The 13,910-nt window shown below is 54.7% G+C and overlaps 2 protein-coding genes across 4 annotated transcripts in view; both read left to right on the forward strand.

Moving 5' to 3' along the window:
- Positions 1–13,910, forward strand: part of DDA1 (DET1 and DDB1 associated 1) — an 87,278-nt gene that overhangs the window by 71,846 nt on the left and 1,522 nt on the right. Inside the window, exons 2-5 of one of the 2 annotated variants that reach the window (XM_077978312.1) lie at positions 4,723–4,840; positions 9,542–9,622; positions 9,857–9,908; positions 11,087–11,148. In XM_077978312.1, the coding sequence (XP_077834438.1) occupies positions 4,723–4,840; positions 9,542–9,622; positions 9,857–9,908; positions 11,087–11,148 (313 nt within the window). Of the gene's footprint in view, positions 1–4,722; positions 4,841–9,541; positions 9,623–9,856; positions 9,909–11,086; positions 11,149–13,910 lie in introns of those variants that run through there. The other variant, XM_015123255.2, reaches the window with a different exon arrangement.
- Positions 984–1,947, forward strand: MRPL34 (mitochondrial ribosomal protein L34). Of its 2 annotated transcripts, none has more exons than XM_077976692.1 (2): positions 984–1,064; positions 1,385–1,942. In XM_077976692.1, exons 1-2 carry the CDS (start codon positions 1,024–1,026, stop codon positions 1,452–1,454), a joined length of 111 nt encoding a protein of 36 aa, XP_077832818.1. In that variant the 5' UTR covers positions 984–1,023; the 3' UTR covers positions 1,455–1,942.

The raw sequence follows: 13,910 nt of genomic DNA on the forward strand, positions 1-13,910 counted from the left end.
GGAACTCCTGGGTTCAGGGAATCCTCCCACCTCACCTTCCGAGTACTTGAGGCTATATGTGGTTGCTACCATGTCCCCAGGCTGGTCTCAAACTCCTGGTCCCAAGGGATCCTCCCTCCTCAGCCTCCCAAAATGCTGGAATGACAGGCATAAGCCACACCTCACTCAGCCCTTGAAGGAGAGGAGAGGATTTTTAAAGGGCGGATAGGGGAACACCAGGCAGAGAGGAGGGCGTGGCTGAAATGTAAGATGGTGTGTGTACAGGGTTTTGCATGCCTAATGGAAGGGCTGAGCAGGTTTTACTTGGGGAAATGGAGAGCCAAGGATAGTGTGTGAGTAGGGGAGGGGTTCAGATCTGAGTATCAGAAAATTTTTCTTCCTTTTTTCTTTTTCTTTTTCTTTTTTTGGTTCTAACAACAGAGGAAAATTCTTCTAGGGTCCTAAATGGAGGCAAGATTGTCAAAGACAAACTTGCAATCCATGAGTTTTACAGATCGAGAAAGCCCAGAGAGGCGCAGGGACCATCCCAAGGACACCCAGCGAGCTTGAACTCAGGCCTCCTCGGCTTCCTGCCAAGAGGCGGAGACTTGGCTGCAGCCAGGACAAGCTGGCAGCCAGCTGTGTGCCATCTGCCCAGCTGGAGGTGGTTAAGACCAACCAGCCGCTTCTTGCGGCTGCCACCAGCTGCGCCCGGCCACCGCGGGCACCCTCTTCCGGTCAACAGGAGAGACAACTGCAGCACAGCTCCCAGCTGACCGCGGGAGATAATGCCTTGTGCGCATGCGCGTGCTGAAAAGGCGCCGTTCGCCGGCTACCTTTTGGTTTGTACGAAGAACCCTGCCCCGCGGACAGACTGGCGCGCCTCTGTTGCGCAGGCTCAGAACTACAACTTCGGGGTTTTCCCCAACGGCCTGTTTTTGCACGTTAGGAGAAACTACACTTTCCATAATCCTTTGTTCCAGGGTTGGGCGCTTCTGGGCTCCGGAATCGCCGGCGGCCGGGCCTGGCGGACCCACTGAGGATATGGCTCTCTTGGCTGGATCCCTGTTGGGCCCCACGAGTAGGTCGGCAGCGTTGCTGGGTGGCAGGTAAGTCTTCAAAGGGGAACCCTTCCCCAAATCTGGGAATAAGGGCATCGGAGGCTGGCGCTACTGTTCACTGCCCGCATGACTTGCCAGTGACTTGCGCATTTATGGAGCGCATTTTGCAGCCAGGCTCTGTCCCCGGGAGCAGAGGCTTAGAGAGGTTGAGCGCCGAGGTCACCCAGCACCCCGTCTGACCTTTCTCGCCGTCCCTCTACCCACGCAGGTGGCTCCAGCCCCGGGCCTGGCTGGGGTTCCCGGACGCCTGGGGCCTCCCCACCCCACAGCAGGCCCGGGGCAAGACTCGCGGAAACGAGTATCAGCCGAGCAACATCAAACGGAAGAACAAGCACGGCTGGGTCCGGCGCCTGAGCACGCCGGCCGGCGTCCAGGTCATCCTTCGCCGAATGCTCAAGGGCCGCAAGTCGCTGAGCCATTGAGGATCGCGATGCTGTCGGCGGGACCCCCATAGAAGCATCGCCCTCACCTCGCGACCTTGCCTGGCGCTGTTTTTGCAGGGAGCTGGGGAGCAGGAACGCCTCGGACTTGAGTGCTCTCCGTATTGTGGGGTTGAAGGCTGCATGGGAGCTTGCCAAGTCCCTTTTTAGGCTTTTTAGGAAGCCTAAATTAGGAAGCATTTCGAACCTGCGCAACAGACCGAAGAACAGTACAACGAACCTCCTTGTACCCAGTACACAGCCCTGACTACCGACCACCTACAACCCGTCCCTGCCCCATCCTTGGTTCTTTTGAAGCTGATCTCAGGCATCGGATGATTTCTTCTATAAATATTTCTTGTATCTCGGAAAGAATGTATCTCTCCAAGATGAGAGCTCATTAAAATATAATTACAAAGCGTATCACATCCAAAGGAATTATCAATAATTTTGAAATATTGTTAAACGTGTAATAAATGTTCAAAGTTCCAGTTGCCTTACATGTCATAACTTTTTTTTTTTTTTTTTTTTGAGACAGAATTTCCCTCTTGTTGCCTAGGCTAGAGTGCAATGGGGCGATCTTGTCTCACCGAAACCTCTGCCTTCCGGGTTCAAGCGATTCTCCTGCCTCAGCCTCCCAAGTAGCTGGGATTACAGGCATGTGACACCACACCCGGCAAATTTTGTATTTTTAGTAGAGAGGGGTTTCTCCATGTTGGTCAGGCTGGTCTGGAACTCCCGACCTCAGGTGATCCGCCTGCCTCGGCCTCTTAAAAAGTGCTGGGATTACAGGCGTGAGCCACTATGCCCGGCCTAACTTTTGTGTTTTTAGTAGAGACGGGGTTTCAGCGTGTGGACCAGGCTGGTCTCAAACTCCTGACCTCAGGTGATCCACCCGCCTCAGCCTCCCAAAGTGCTGGGATTACAGGTGTGAGCCACCGCGTCCGCTTTTTTTTCTTTTTTTTGATACAGAGTCTCGCTCTGTCCCCCAGGCTGGAGTGCAGTGGCACGATCTTGGCTCACTGCAAACTCTGTCTCCCGGGTTCAAGCAATTCTCCTGCCTCAGCCTCCTGAGTAGCTGGGATTATAGGCGCCCACCACCACACCCGGCTAATTTTTGTATTTTTAGTAGAGACGGGGTTTCAACCATGTTGGCCAGGCTGGTCTCGAACTCCTGACCTCAGGTGATCTGCTTGCCTTGGCCTCCCAAAGTGCTGGGATTACAGGTGTGAGCCATCATGCCCAGCCTGTGTCATAAATTTTATAGGTCTAGGAAGGCTGGTGGAAAACTGTGTGTGTGTGGCGGGGGGGTGTTTGTTTTTGAAACAGGGTCTCACTCTGTCGCCCAGGCTGGCGTGGCTGGAGTGCAGTTGTCGGATCCCTGCTCACTGCAACCTCTGCCTTCGGGTTGAAGCAGTTCTGGTGCCTCAGCCTCCCCAGTAGCTGGGATTACAGGCGCTACTAATCCATACCCAGCTAACTTATGTATTTTTAGTAGAGGGGGGTTTCACCATGTTGGCCAGGCTGATCTCGAACTCCAGCCCGTAAGGAGTTTGAATCTTCTGCCTGTCCCTTGGGGATGTTTGATTTTGAGCAAGGACTTAGCTCTGTGGGGTGCGTTTGTCGCCTATAAAATGCAGTGCTGGTTTCTCCTCTGCTCTGTTGCTATTGGAGTAATAATACTTAGTAGCTTCCACTTAGCAACTTCACTGTGCAATTGCTATGTGCTGGGTGCCCAGTCTTTGCCCTGGAAGTCAGGAAGACAGTTTGGACACAGCAGTGTCAGGGCTGGGAGGGGGATTGTGAGGGCTGTAGGACCTCAGTGAAGATATCTGACTTGCCTTTTTGAAGAATGCAGTCTTGGAGGAAATGGCAAGGTCTGGGAGAGCCCCGATGTAGGAGGAATTGGTTAGAGGTGAGGACACAGGTGGGCAATGAAGGCTGCAGGTACCCATAAATGGGGTCAAGGAGGTGGGATTGAATACTAGGGAGTTATGGGAGGTGTTTGAGCAAGATGGTCTTGAGGAGGGGATAGGGAGTGTTATGGTTTTCCTCTTCTAGGGCTGCTTTAAAAATGTGATAAACACAAGAAGATGCTGGCACGATGGCTCCCAGAACTTTGGGAAGTCAAGTCTGGAGGATTGCTTTAGGCCAGAAGTTTGAGACCAGCTTGGGAAACATAGTGGGACCCCCCTATCTTTTTTATTTTTGGAGAGGGAATTTCGCTCTTGTTGCCCGGGCGGGTCTTGAACTCCTGCCCTCATGATCCGCCAAAGTGCTGGGATTATAGGTGTAAGCCACCGTGCCCGGAATTTTTTTTTTTTTTTTTTTTTTTTTTTTTAGACAGTCTCGTTCTGTTGCCCAGGCTGGAGTGCAGTGGCGCGATCTCGGCTCACTACAAGCTCTGCCTCCCGGGTTCACCCTATTCTCCTGCCTCAGCCTCCCGAGTAGCTGGGACTACAGGCGCCCGCCACCTCGCTCGGCTAATTTTTTGTATTTTTAGTAAAGACGGGGTTTCACCGTGTTAGCCAGGACGGTCTCGATCTCCTGACCTCGTGATCCGCCCGCCTCGGCCTCCCAAAGTGCTGGGATTACAGGCGTGAGCCACTGCGCCCAGCCGACCTTTCATTTTTTTTTTCTTTTTCTTTTTTTTGAGACTGATTTTCACTTTTGTTGCCCAGGCTGGAGTGCAATGGCGCGATCTCGGCTCACTGCAACCTCCGCCTACCGGGTTCAAGTGATTCTCCTGCCTCAGCCTCCCGAGTAGCTGGGATTACAGGCGCAGAGATGGGGGTTTCACCATGTTAGCCAGGCTGGTCTCGAACTCCTGACCTCAGGCGATCCACCCGCCTCGACCTCCCAAAGTGCTAGGATTATAGGCGTGAGCCACCGCACCCGGCCGACCCCCTCATCTTAAAAACAGATACGCAAAAGCTCTAGAGAGGCTTGGGGAGTTGTAAACTACAACTCCCAAGAGACTTCAGGGCCGAGGCCTCCGCCCACTTCCGGATCTCACTTTCCATTGCTTCCAAGTACCGGGCGGGGCTTTGCTTCTTCAACCGAACTTGACCACAATGGGAGGAGGCGTGGCAACCAATGGGCGCATGAGTTAGCTGGATGAGGCCAATGGGAGCGTGCAAAGCGCTCATATGTGGGGGCGGGGCAAGAGTGCGCACCAATGACGGGGGGGTGGTGGCGCCATCAGTGTGGGCTGTGCCGTGGCTGGAAGTTACTGTGAGGCGGCGGCTTAGAAGGCGGCTGTGGTGGCGGCGGTGGAGGCTGAGGCGGCGGCCGAGGCGGCGACGGAGGAAACAGAAGATGGTGAGTATGGCCTCCAGGCCTCTACTCCCCCTCCGCTCGACAAAATGGCGCCGTGGTCCCACCCATCTCTAGTATCCCCCTAGGCCCCTCTCCGCCCTGCCCGGCCCCCTCAGGCTTGGCCCGCCCCTCCCACTTACCTGTGACCTTCGACCCCCGGACCCTACCGAGAGCTTCCTGATGATCCCACTGCCACTCCTTCTCCGACCCCTGACCCCATCCAGGATGCCAGGCCCTGACAACTCATTCATTTCCGGGTTGCGGCTCCCCCCGGAAACCGTCTGGGGTGGGGATGGGGTCCCGTAAGACCCCCTGGTCTGGCCTCGTCCTCAGCGCGCTGGTCCTGGATCTCTTCAGTTCAGGAGAATTTGGGAGGCCGGCCTGGGTCCCGGGGAGGGGGAGGGGGCTTGGCACCGTGATATGCAGGGCTTTGTCGCCAAAGGAAGTGCGACATCGCCGACTGTCCCGGTCCCCCTGGGCCCTGACCCCACCTCCGCCATTCTGGGCCCTTATCCGCCCCTAAGAATGAGCAACTTTTATCTCCGATCCACATGGGTTGTCCCTGTCAAATGAGAGTAGCAGTAGTCTGAACCTCTTAGGGTGGTGACAATTTAGGTAACTGACGTCGTAAAAGACTTAGGATAGTGAATGCTGAACAGATGAGCTGGGTGACTCGAGGCCAGTGACGTTCATGAAGTGTGGATCGTCCCCACCTGGCTGTTGGAACATTGAAATTCCTTCCGGGTTTCTCAGTCATCCTGGAATTTGGGTCTGGTGGTTCTTCGGGGTTCAGTCTCCCCACCTGAAAAGTGGGATGGTGACCCACCCTCAGAGTAGAGCTAAAGCCTCTCCCCAACCCCCACTAGTTGGCATCCTCAGGGCTGGGAAGAGTGATGAGAAGCTTGGTCAAGATACGTCGAGGCTACTTTGTCCCCTGACCCAGACTCCCAGCCCACAATCCATAGTCCTTGGGATGTGGTGGGGATGAAAGGAAGACTCCTTTTCAGGAAGGAAATGGGAAGGTGGGTTCCTAGTGTGGGGGTCCCCAAGCCTGGGTGTTGTCCTTGACACCTTGGTACAGTCTCATCCAATCATGAGTGGATTAGATTGGCTCTACCTTCAGAAAACACCTGAATTCATCCATGGCTTCACACCCTGTTGCAGGTACTGCCACCTCCCACCTGTGTACCTGTCCCAGCTTCTTCCCTGGTCTCCTAGCCTTGCTCTCACCCCTTTGGCAGTTCATAATTCACCTGAATCAGAAGGAGCTTTTTTTTTAATTGGAGGCAGGGTCTCATTCTGGCGCCCAGGCTGGAGTGCAGTGTGTGATCGCAGCCTATTGCAGTCTCCACTTCTCAGGCTCAAGAGATCCTCCCACCTAGCTCATTTTTGTACTTTTTGGAGAGATGGGGACTCCCTGTGTTGCCCAGGCTGGTCTTGAACTCTTGGGCTCAAGTGATCCTGCCTCAGCCTCCCAAAGTACTGGCATTACAGGCGTGAGGCACTGCATGGGGACTGAGAAGGAGCTTTTTTTTTTTTTTTTTTTTTTGGGGGGATTGAGATGGAGTCTCGCTCTGTTGCCCATCCTGGAGTGCAGTGGCATAATCTCGGCTCACTGCAACCTCCGCCTCCCGTGTTCAAGCCATTCTCCTGCCTCAGCCTCCTTAGTAGCTGAGACTATAGGCACCCACCACCATGCCCGTCTAATTTTTGTATTTTTAGTAGAGACAGGGTTTCACCGTATTGGCCAGGCTGGTCTTGAACTCCTGATCTTGTGATCCACCCGCTTCGGCCTCCCAAAGTGCTGGGATTACAGGTGTGAGCCGCTGTGCCTGGCCAGAAGGAGCGTCTAAAGATGTGCATCAAATGATACCACTTTCTAGCCGATAAAATGCTCCAGGAACCCTGGCGGCTCCCCTCCTCACCCTGAGGCCCCTGGCCACCTCTATGACTTTATCTCCAGTCTCTTCTCCACTCTGAGCTTCAGCCATCCTGGCCTTGTTTTCACTTCCTCACACTCCAGGTTCCTGCCACCTCAGGGCCTTTACACCTGCTGCTCTTTCTGCTCAGAACACTCTTCCTCCTGTGATGGAGGCCCTTCCTGACTTTGGGGGTTCCCCAATTCTTTGCTGTCAGCACACCGCTTCTCTTCCTCATCTCTTTGTTGGGTCTCTGGCAGGCTACCTGCAGTGGGATGGGCACACAGGTGTCCAGTGCGTGTCTGCTGAGGTAATGGATGGCTCCAGGGCCCAGCCGTGGCTGGCATTTGTCTGGCTGAGATGAGGTTTCCCCCACCCCCTGCCCGCCATGTCTCGAGGTCTTCTTTTCCAGCTTAGCATGACAGGAAGGCCGCACATACCCTGCCTTCATTCATTTGTCCAACGCAGACATGTTGATCGTAAAGGCTGCCCCCAAGGGAGCTCTGTGCAAAGCATTCCCCTTGTTGTCTTATGACTCGGAGTAACCCTGGGAGGTGGCCCTGTTGGAATGCCTCTCTTCACAGGGAGGCCCAGAGGCTGGGAGGTCCCTCGTCCCAGGTCACACAACCAGGGACGGGCTGAGCCAGGATTGAGAGCAGAAAACCCGGGGTACCTGCAGCTCTCGCCACTCAGCCACCGGGCCCCATGCGAGCCTGGCTAGGGTTGAGTCAGCCCTGTCCTGTCCTCTGCCCTCGGGGAGGTACCAGTCCAGCCAGGGAGGTGGATGTGTAAACAGATGACCTCGCTGGGGTGTGAGGGAGGCTCTGGGAGAGGCTCCCAAAGTGTTGGGGGAGCAAAGGGGCCAGGGAGGGGGTTGGAGCTGGTGGGGAGGTTAGCAGGTATTTGCTACATGGAGGCATGAGGGGCATTCCTAGAGGGTGTGTGTGGCAGAGGGTGTGTGTGATGGGAGTCCAGCAGAGGCAAGCTAGGCCAGGGCTTCGAAGGTGGACAGGGACCCCTCCTCACCCTTCAGGTCTTAGTGCCTCTATCCCTGCGTCTGGGCAGCCCTCCCTTATCCCCCAAATGGGCCAGAGCTCTGCCTTGCACCTCACACTGTGCCCTCGAGGCACCCTTTCCTGCAGCCACTTCCCGTCCACTGTGCAGCTCTTTGCCCCACACCATCCCAAGGCCAGGTGCACGTCCATGGTGGCTCAGTCCAGTGCCCTGGTGCCTGCTGGGGCCCCAGAACTTGCTGAATGAATAAAGCTGGCCCCGCAGCCAGGGGCTGAGCTGAGGCTGGCATCCTAGGGTGGAGGGGAGGCAGGTTTGAGGGACTTTGAACTAGTCCTGGGGCAGTAGGTCATCCAGATGTGACGGCTGCGTCCCAGGTGGGAGGGGGAGGCCCACCCAGCCACATTCCGGCTTCCCGAGAGGGACCAGCAGACGAGGGGCCAGATGTCATAGAATTGGGGACACTGCTGCTCCTGCCTGTCCCAGAGAATGGTGGGAAATTGAATAGCAGCTTCTCCCAGGGCAGCTCTCTTGGGCCTCAGGAATCAGGGGATGGCCCTCCCTCCCAGCTCTGTAGCCTGCCGGGGCTCCAGCCCTTGCTTTTCAGGTGTATGATGAAGAGAAGGAGCTTGGAATCCGAGGTGGGGTACATGTGGGTTCAAATCAGCCCTGGTTTTCTGACTGAGACTGGGTGACCTCTCTGCCTCCGTGTCCTTGCCTTTGATAGGGAGACACTACCTCCTGCCTCGTTGGGTCAGGAGATCATACATAATGAGCTCAGGAGAGCCCTGTTTAGGGCAAGCCTTGTGGGGAGACTCGCAGCAGACAGTCCCGCCACTGGCCCACTCCAGACGTCACTCACAGCGTTGGATTGAAAATGACTTTTTTGACCGGGCGCGGTGGCTCAAGCCTGTAATCCCAGCACTTTGGGAGGCCAAGACGGGCAGATCACGAGGTCAGGATATCAAGACCATCTGGCTAACACGGTGAAAACCCCATCTCTACTAAAAATACAAAAAAAAATTAGCCGGGCGTGGTGGCGGGCGCCTGTAGTCCCAGCTACACGGGAGGCTGAGGCAGGAGAATGGCGTGAACCCAGGAAGCGGAGCTTGCAGTGAGTGGAGATCGCGCCACTGCACTCCAGCCTGGGCGACAGAGCAAGACTCCGTCTCAAAAAAAAAAAAAAGAAAATGACTTCTTTTTTTTTTTTTTTTTTTTGAGACAGTCTGGTTCTGTCCCCCATATTGGAGTGCAGTGGCATGATCTCGGCTCACTGCAACCTCTACCTCCCGAGTTCAAGTGATTCCCCAGCGTCAGCCTCCCGACTAGCTGGGATCATAGGCGCGCACCACCATGCCCGGCTAATTTTTATATTTTTAGTAGAGATGAGGTTTCGCCATGTTGGCCAGGCTAGTCTCAAACTCCTGGCTGCAGATGATCCGCCCATCTCGGCCTCCCAAAGTGCTGGGATTACAGATGTGAGCCTGCTGCGGTATGACTTTTAACCAGTGGCCTGTTCTCTTGCAGCCTCAATTTCCCCACCTCTTACCTAGTTAGGGGCTGTCATGAGGACCCCCCGGAGGACGTGCACATAGCCTGGCTTGGTTACTTTTCTCTGGGCCCGGCAGTGTATCCAGCAGCCAGCTCAAGAGTGTGTTCTGGAAAACTTGAACTATAAAGAACAGCGGGGAAGAAGGGATGCACCGTGCAGGTGCTTCAGGGATGAGCCGGCCCGTTGCCTATTATCTCATGTACCATCTTCCATGTCTTTTAGGCAGATTTTTTGAAAGGACTGCCTGTCTACAACAAAAGCAATTTTAGTCGATTTCACGCGGACTCCGTGTGCAAAGCCTCGGTGAGTGCGTGTTCCTGGGGCTGGGAGGGACTGGGCACTTCCAGGGGGCCTGGGGGTAGCTTGTGTCCCCCGATTGGGGTCTTGGCTGGAACAGAGGCTGATCTTCAAGCCCAGCCCCATCCACATTCTTGAGTGTCTTCCAATCTGCACTGAAGGGTGGGTGCCGCGTGGAGGGATGAGGAGACCCCAGGCCCTTGCACTCTCCTAACCTACCCCTTCCCAACCCTCCTGCAGAACCGACGGCCCTCAGTCTACCTGCCCACCCGAGAGTACCCATCTGAACAGAGTAAGTGGCTGCTGTCAGTCTGTCCCATTCTGGCTGCTGAGGGGTGGGGTTTGGTGACCGCAGCGTGGCACGAGGAGGTTATCTTCAACCCTGGCCCAGGCCATAGACTTGGCTGGGGTTCACATGCTGGCTACTGAATCCAGTTAGGTCAGGGAGGGCCTCCAGGGAGGTGCAGGAGGGGGACTAGGGGGGCTTCAGCCTGGGGATGCACACGTGGATGCCTGTCCACTCCTAGCACCTGGGGACAGCCAGAAACCTGCCTTTCCCCAGACGTCTCCTGATTGGGACACACTGGGATCCACAGCCAGCCCAAAGGGGCCCCCAAGTTGTCCCTCATCTGCCACTCACTGGCCCCTTCCCCTCCTTGTCAGATGAGGGCAGGCGAGGACTCTGGTTCTAAGACAAGTTCTATTGGACAGGGAGGCAGCAGAGGGCTACAGGAGCCTGGGCTGGGGATCCAGCCAGGCCTGGGTGAAAGTGACAGGAAGGGGGGTCCAGCTGGAGGGACCCACAGCACAGGAGGACTTGGTCCTGCTGTCTTAGTTTAACTGTTCAAAAAGACTCCACACCGGGTAGGGTGGCTCCCGCCTGTAATCCCAGCACTTTGAGAGGCCGAGGCTGGAGGATTGCTTGAGGCCAGGAGTTCGAGACCAGCCTGAGCAACATAGTGAGACCCTGTTTCACCAAAAACCATATATATATTAGCCAGGCGTTGTGGCGTGTGTCTATAGTCCCAGGTGGGAAAATCATTTGAGCCCAGAAGCTCCAGGCTGCAGTGAGCTATGATTATTCCAGCCTGGGTGACAGAGTGAGACCCTGCTCTTAAAGCATTTATCCATCTGGAGCCTGTGGGGTGGGGCTGTGTGGTCACTGGGCACAGATATGCGGTGTGTGCTCCTAGTCAGCCCGGGAGAAACAGGCATGAGAGTCTCAGTGGCTGGGCTTAGTTCCCCATCCAAGGATGGAATCCCTTGCAGGGAGCAGGGACCCTGAAAGCAGCTGACTCAGGCCGCTGGGAGTGGCTGCGTGTGTGCTCAGAAGCAAAAACACGGGACTTTTGGAGATCTCCGGAGTTTGGGATACTGAGTTCAAGCCCCCAAAAGACCTCCCAGGGCAGTGTCAGGGGAGGAGCCCAGGGAGGGGACACGTCTGCGACTTTCTCTGTCTTTCCTCCTTAGTCATCGTGACAGAAAAGACAAACATCCTTCTGCGCTACCTGCATCAGCAATGGGACAAAAAGGTGAGGCCCGCAGGGCTCCCGTGCGGGGACTGTGGGTGTACAGAGATGGGATGCCTGGCAGGGGCTTCTGAGCACAGGAAGGACTCTAGTGACTGGAGTAGGGTCTTGAGGGCTGGGTAGGAGTGCCCTGGGCGATCCAGGAGTGGGAAGAGCGTCGTTCCAATGGAGGGAACCGCTGTGCAGAGGCCGCAGGACACTAGTGCTCAGGAGGCTGGAGGCCAGGCCCAAGCTTTCCATGGCCCTGGCATTAGGTAGACTGTACTGGTATGAACTAGATATAATCTTTTCTGAGGCTGGGCATGGTGACTCACACCTGTAATCCCAGCACTTTGAAAGGCTGAGGCGGGTGGAACACGAGATCAGGAGATCAAGACCATCCTGGCTAACATGGGGAAATCCGTCTCTACCAAAAATACAAAAATTAGCTGGGCGTGGTGGAGCATGACTATAATCCCAGCTACTCGGGAGGCTGAGGCAGGAGAATCGCTTGAACCAGGGAGGCAGAGGTTGCAGTGAGCTGAGATCACGCCACTGCACTCCAGCCTGGTGACAGAGCAAGACTGTCTCAAAAAAAAAAAAAAAGGCTGGGCGCAGTGGCTCACGCCTGTAATCCCAGCACTTTGGGAGGCCAAAGTGGGCAGATCACGAGGTCAGGAGATCGAGACCATCCTGGCTAACACGGTGAAACCCTGTCTCTACTAAAAAATACAGAAAAAGATTAGCCGGGCGTGGTGGTGGGCGCCTGTAGTTCCAGCTACTCGGGAAGCTGAGGCAGGAGAATGGCTTGCGCCTGGGAGGCGGAGCTTGCAGTGAGCCGAGATTGGACCCCTGCATTCCAGCGTGGGTGACAGAACCAGACTCCATCTCAAAAAAAAAAAAAAAAGAATCTTTTCTGAATGGTGAAGTGTGTACATATGATTAAAAATCTAGACCGGGCATGGTGGCTCATGCCTGTAATTCCAGCGCTTTGGGAGGCCGAGGCAGGTGGATCATGAAGTCAGAAGTTCGAGACCAGCCTGGCCAACATGGTGAAACCCAGTCTCAAACCCCGTCTCTACTAATAATACAAAAATTAGCCAGGCATGGTGGCGCATGCCTGTAATCCCAGCTACTCTGGAGGCCGAGGCAGAAGAATCGCTTGAACCTGGGAGGCAGAGATTGCAGTGAGCCGAGATCATGCCACTGCACTGCAGCCTGGGCGGTCTCAAAAAAAAAAAAAAAAAAAAAAAATCTAGGCAACATGAGAGGGTATGGCTGGGTGTGGTGATTCACACCCCGAACTGCTTGAGAGGCTGAGGCGAGCAGATGGCTTGAGGCCAGGAGTTTGAGACCAGCCTAGGCAACATAGCAAAACCCCGTCACTAAAAAAAAAAAAAAAAAAAAAAAAAATTAGCTGGCTGTGGCATGTTCCTGTTATCCCAGCTATTCAGGAGGCTGAGGTGGGAGGATCGCTTGAGCCCAGGAGGTTGAGACTGCAGTGAGCCATGATTGTGTCTTTGCACTCCAGCCTGGGCAACAAAGCCAGACCCCGTCTCTAAAAAGTGAAAATGAGAGGGTGTAGTTGCAGTGAAGAGTCATCTCCCCGCAGCTTCTGGTGCCCCAGCTCCCTTCCCAGTGGCTGCCTCTGCACATGGGACATTTTTTCTTCTTTTTCTTTTGTTTTTGTTTTTGTTTGTTTTTAAGATGAGGTCTTGCTCTGTCGCCCAGGCTGGAGTACAGTGGCATGTTCTCGGCTCAGTGCAACCTTCTCCTCCCAGGCTCCACCTCCTGGGTTCAAGCAATTCTCCTGCCTCAGACTCCCGAGTAGCTGGGATTACAGGCATACACCACCATGCCCGGCTAATTAATTTTATCATTATTTTTTTTTTGAGAGGGAGTTTTGCTCTTGTTGCCCAGGCTGGTGTGCAATGGTGCGATCTTGGTTCACTGTAATCTCCACCTCCTGGGTTCAAGCGATTCTGCCTCAGCCTCCCGAGTAGCTGGGATTACAAGCATGCACCACCATGCCTGACTAATTTTGTATTTTTAATAGAGACGAGGTTTCTCCATGTTGGTCAGGCTGGTCTTGAACTCCTGACTTCAGGTGATCCGCCCGCCTTGGCTTCCCAAAGTAGGCTGGGATTACAGGCGTGAGCCACCATGCCTGGCCTAATTTTTGTATTTTTAGTAGATTTAGTGGATTTTGTATTTTCAGTCTTGAACTCCTGACGTCAAGTGATCTACCTGCCTCAGCCTCCCAAAGTGCTGGGATTACAGGTGTGAGCCACTGCACCCGGCCCTCTTATTTTTTCTTTTTTTTTTTTTCTTTTTGGAGACGGAGGCTCTGTGTTGTCCAGGCTGGAGTGCAGTGCTGCAATCTTAGCTCACTGCAACCTCCGCCTCCCAGGTTCAAGCAGTTCTCCTGCCTCAGCCTCCAGAGTAGCTGGGATTACAGGCCTGAGCCACCACGCCCGGCAAGTTTGCTTTTTTTTTTTTTTTTTTTTTTTTTTGAGACAGAGTTTTGCTCTTGTTGCCCAGGCTGGAGTGCAATGGCGCGATCTCGACTCACCGCAACCTCCACCTCCCGGGTTCAAGCGATTCTCCTGCCTCAGCCTCCCAAGTAGCTGGGATTACAGGCATGCACCACCATGCCTGGCTTATTTTGTATTTTTAGTAGAGACAGGGTTTCTCCATGTGGGTCAGGCTGGTGTCGAACTCCTGACCTCAGGTGATCCGCCTGCCTTAACCTCCCAAAGTGCTGAGATTACAGGCGTGAGCCACCG

The sequence above is a fragment of the Macaca mulatta genome, chromosome 19, assembly GCF_049350105.2.
Source record: "Macaca mulatta isolate MMU2019108-1 chromosome 19, T2T-MMU8v2.0, whole genome shotgun sequence".
NCBI classification, from domain to species: domain Eukaryota; kingdom Metazoa; phylum Chordata; class Mammalia; order Primates; family Cercopithecidae; genus Macaca; species Macaca mulatta.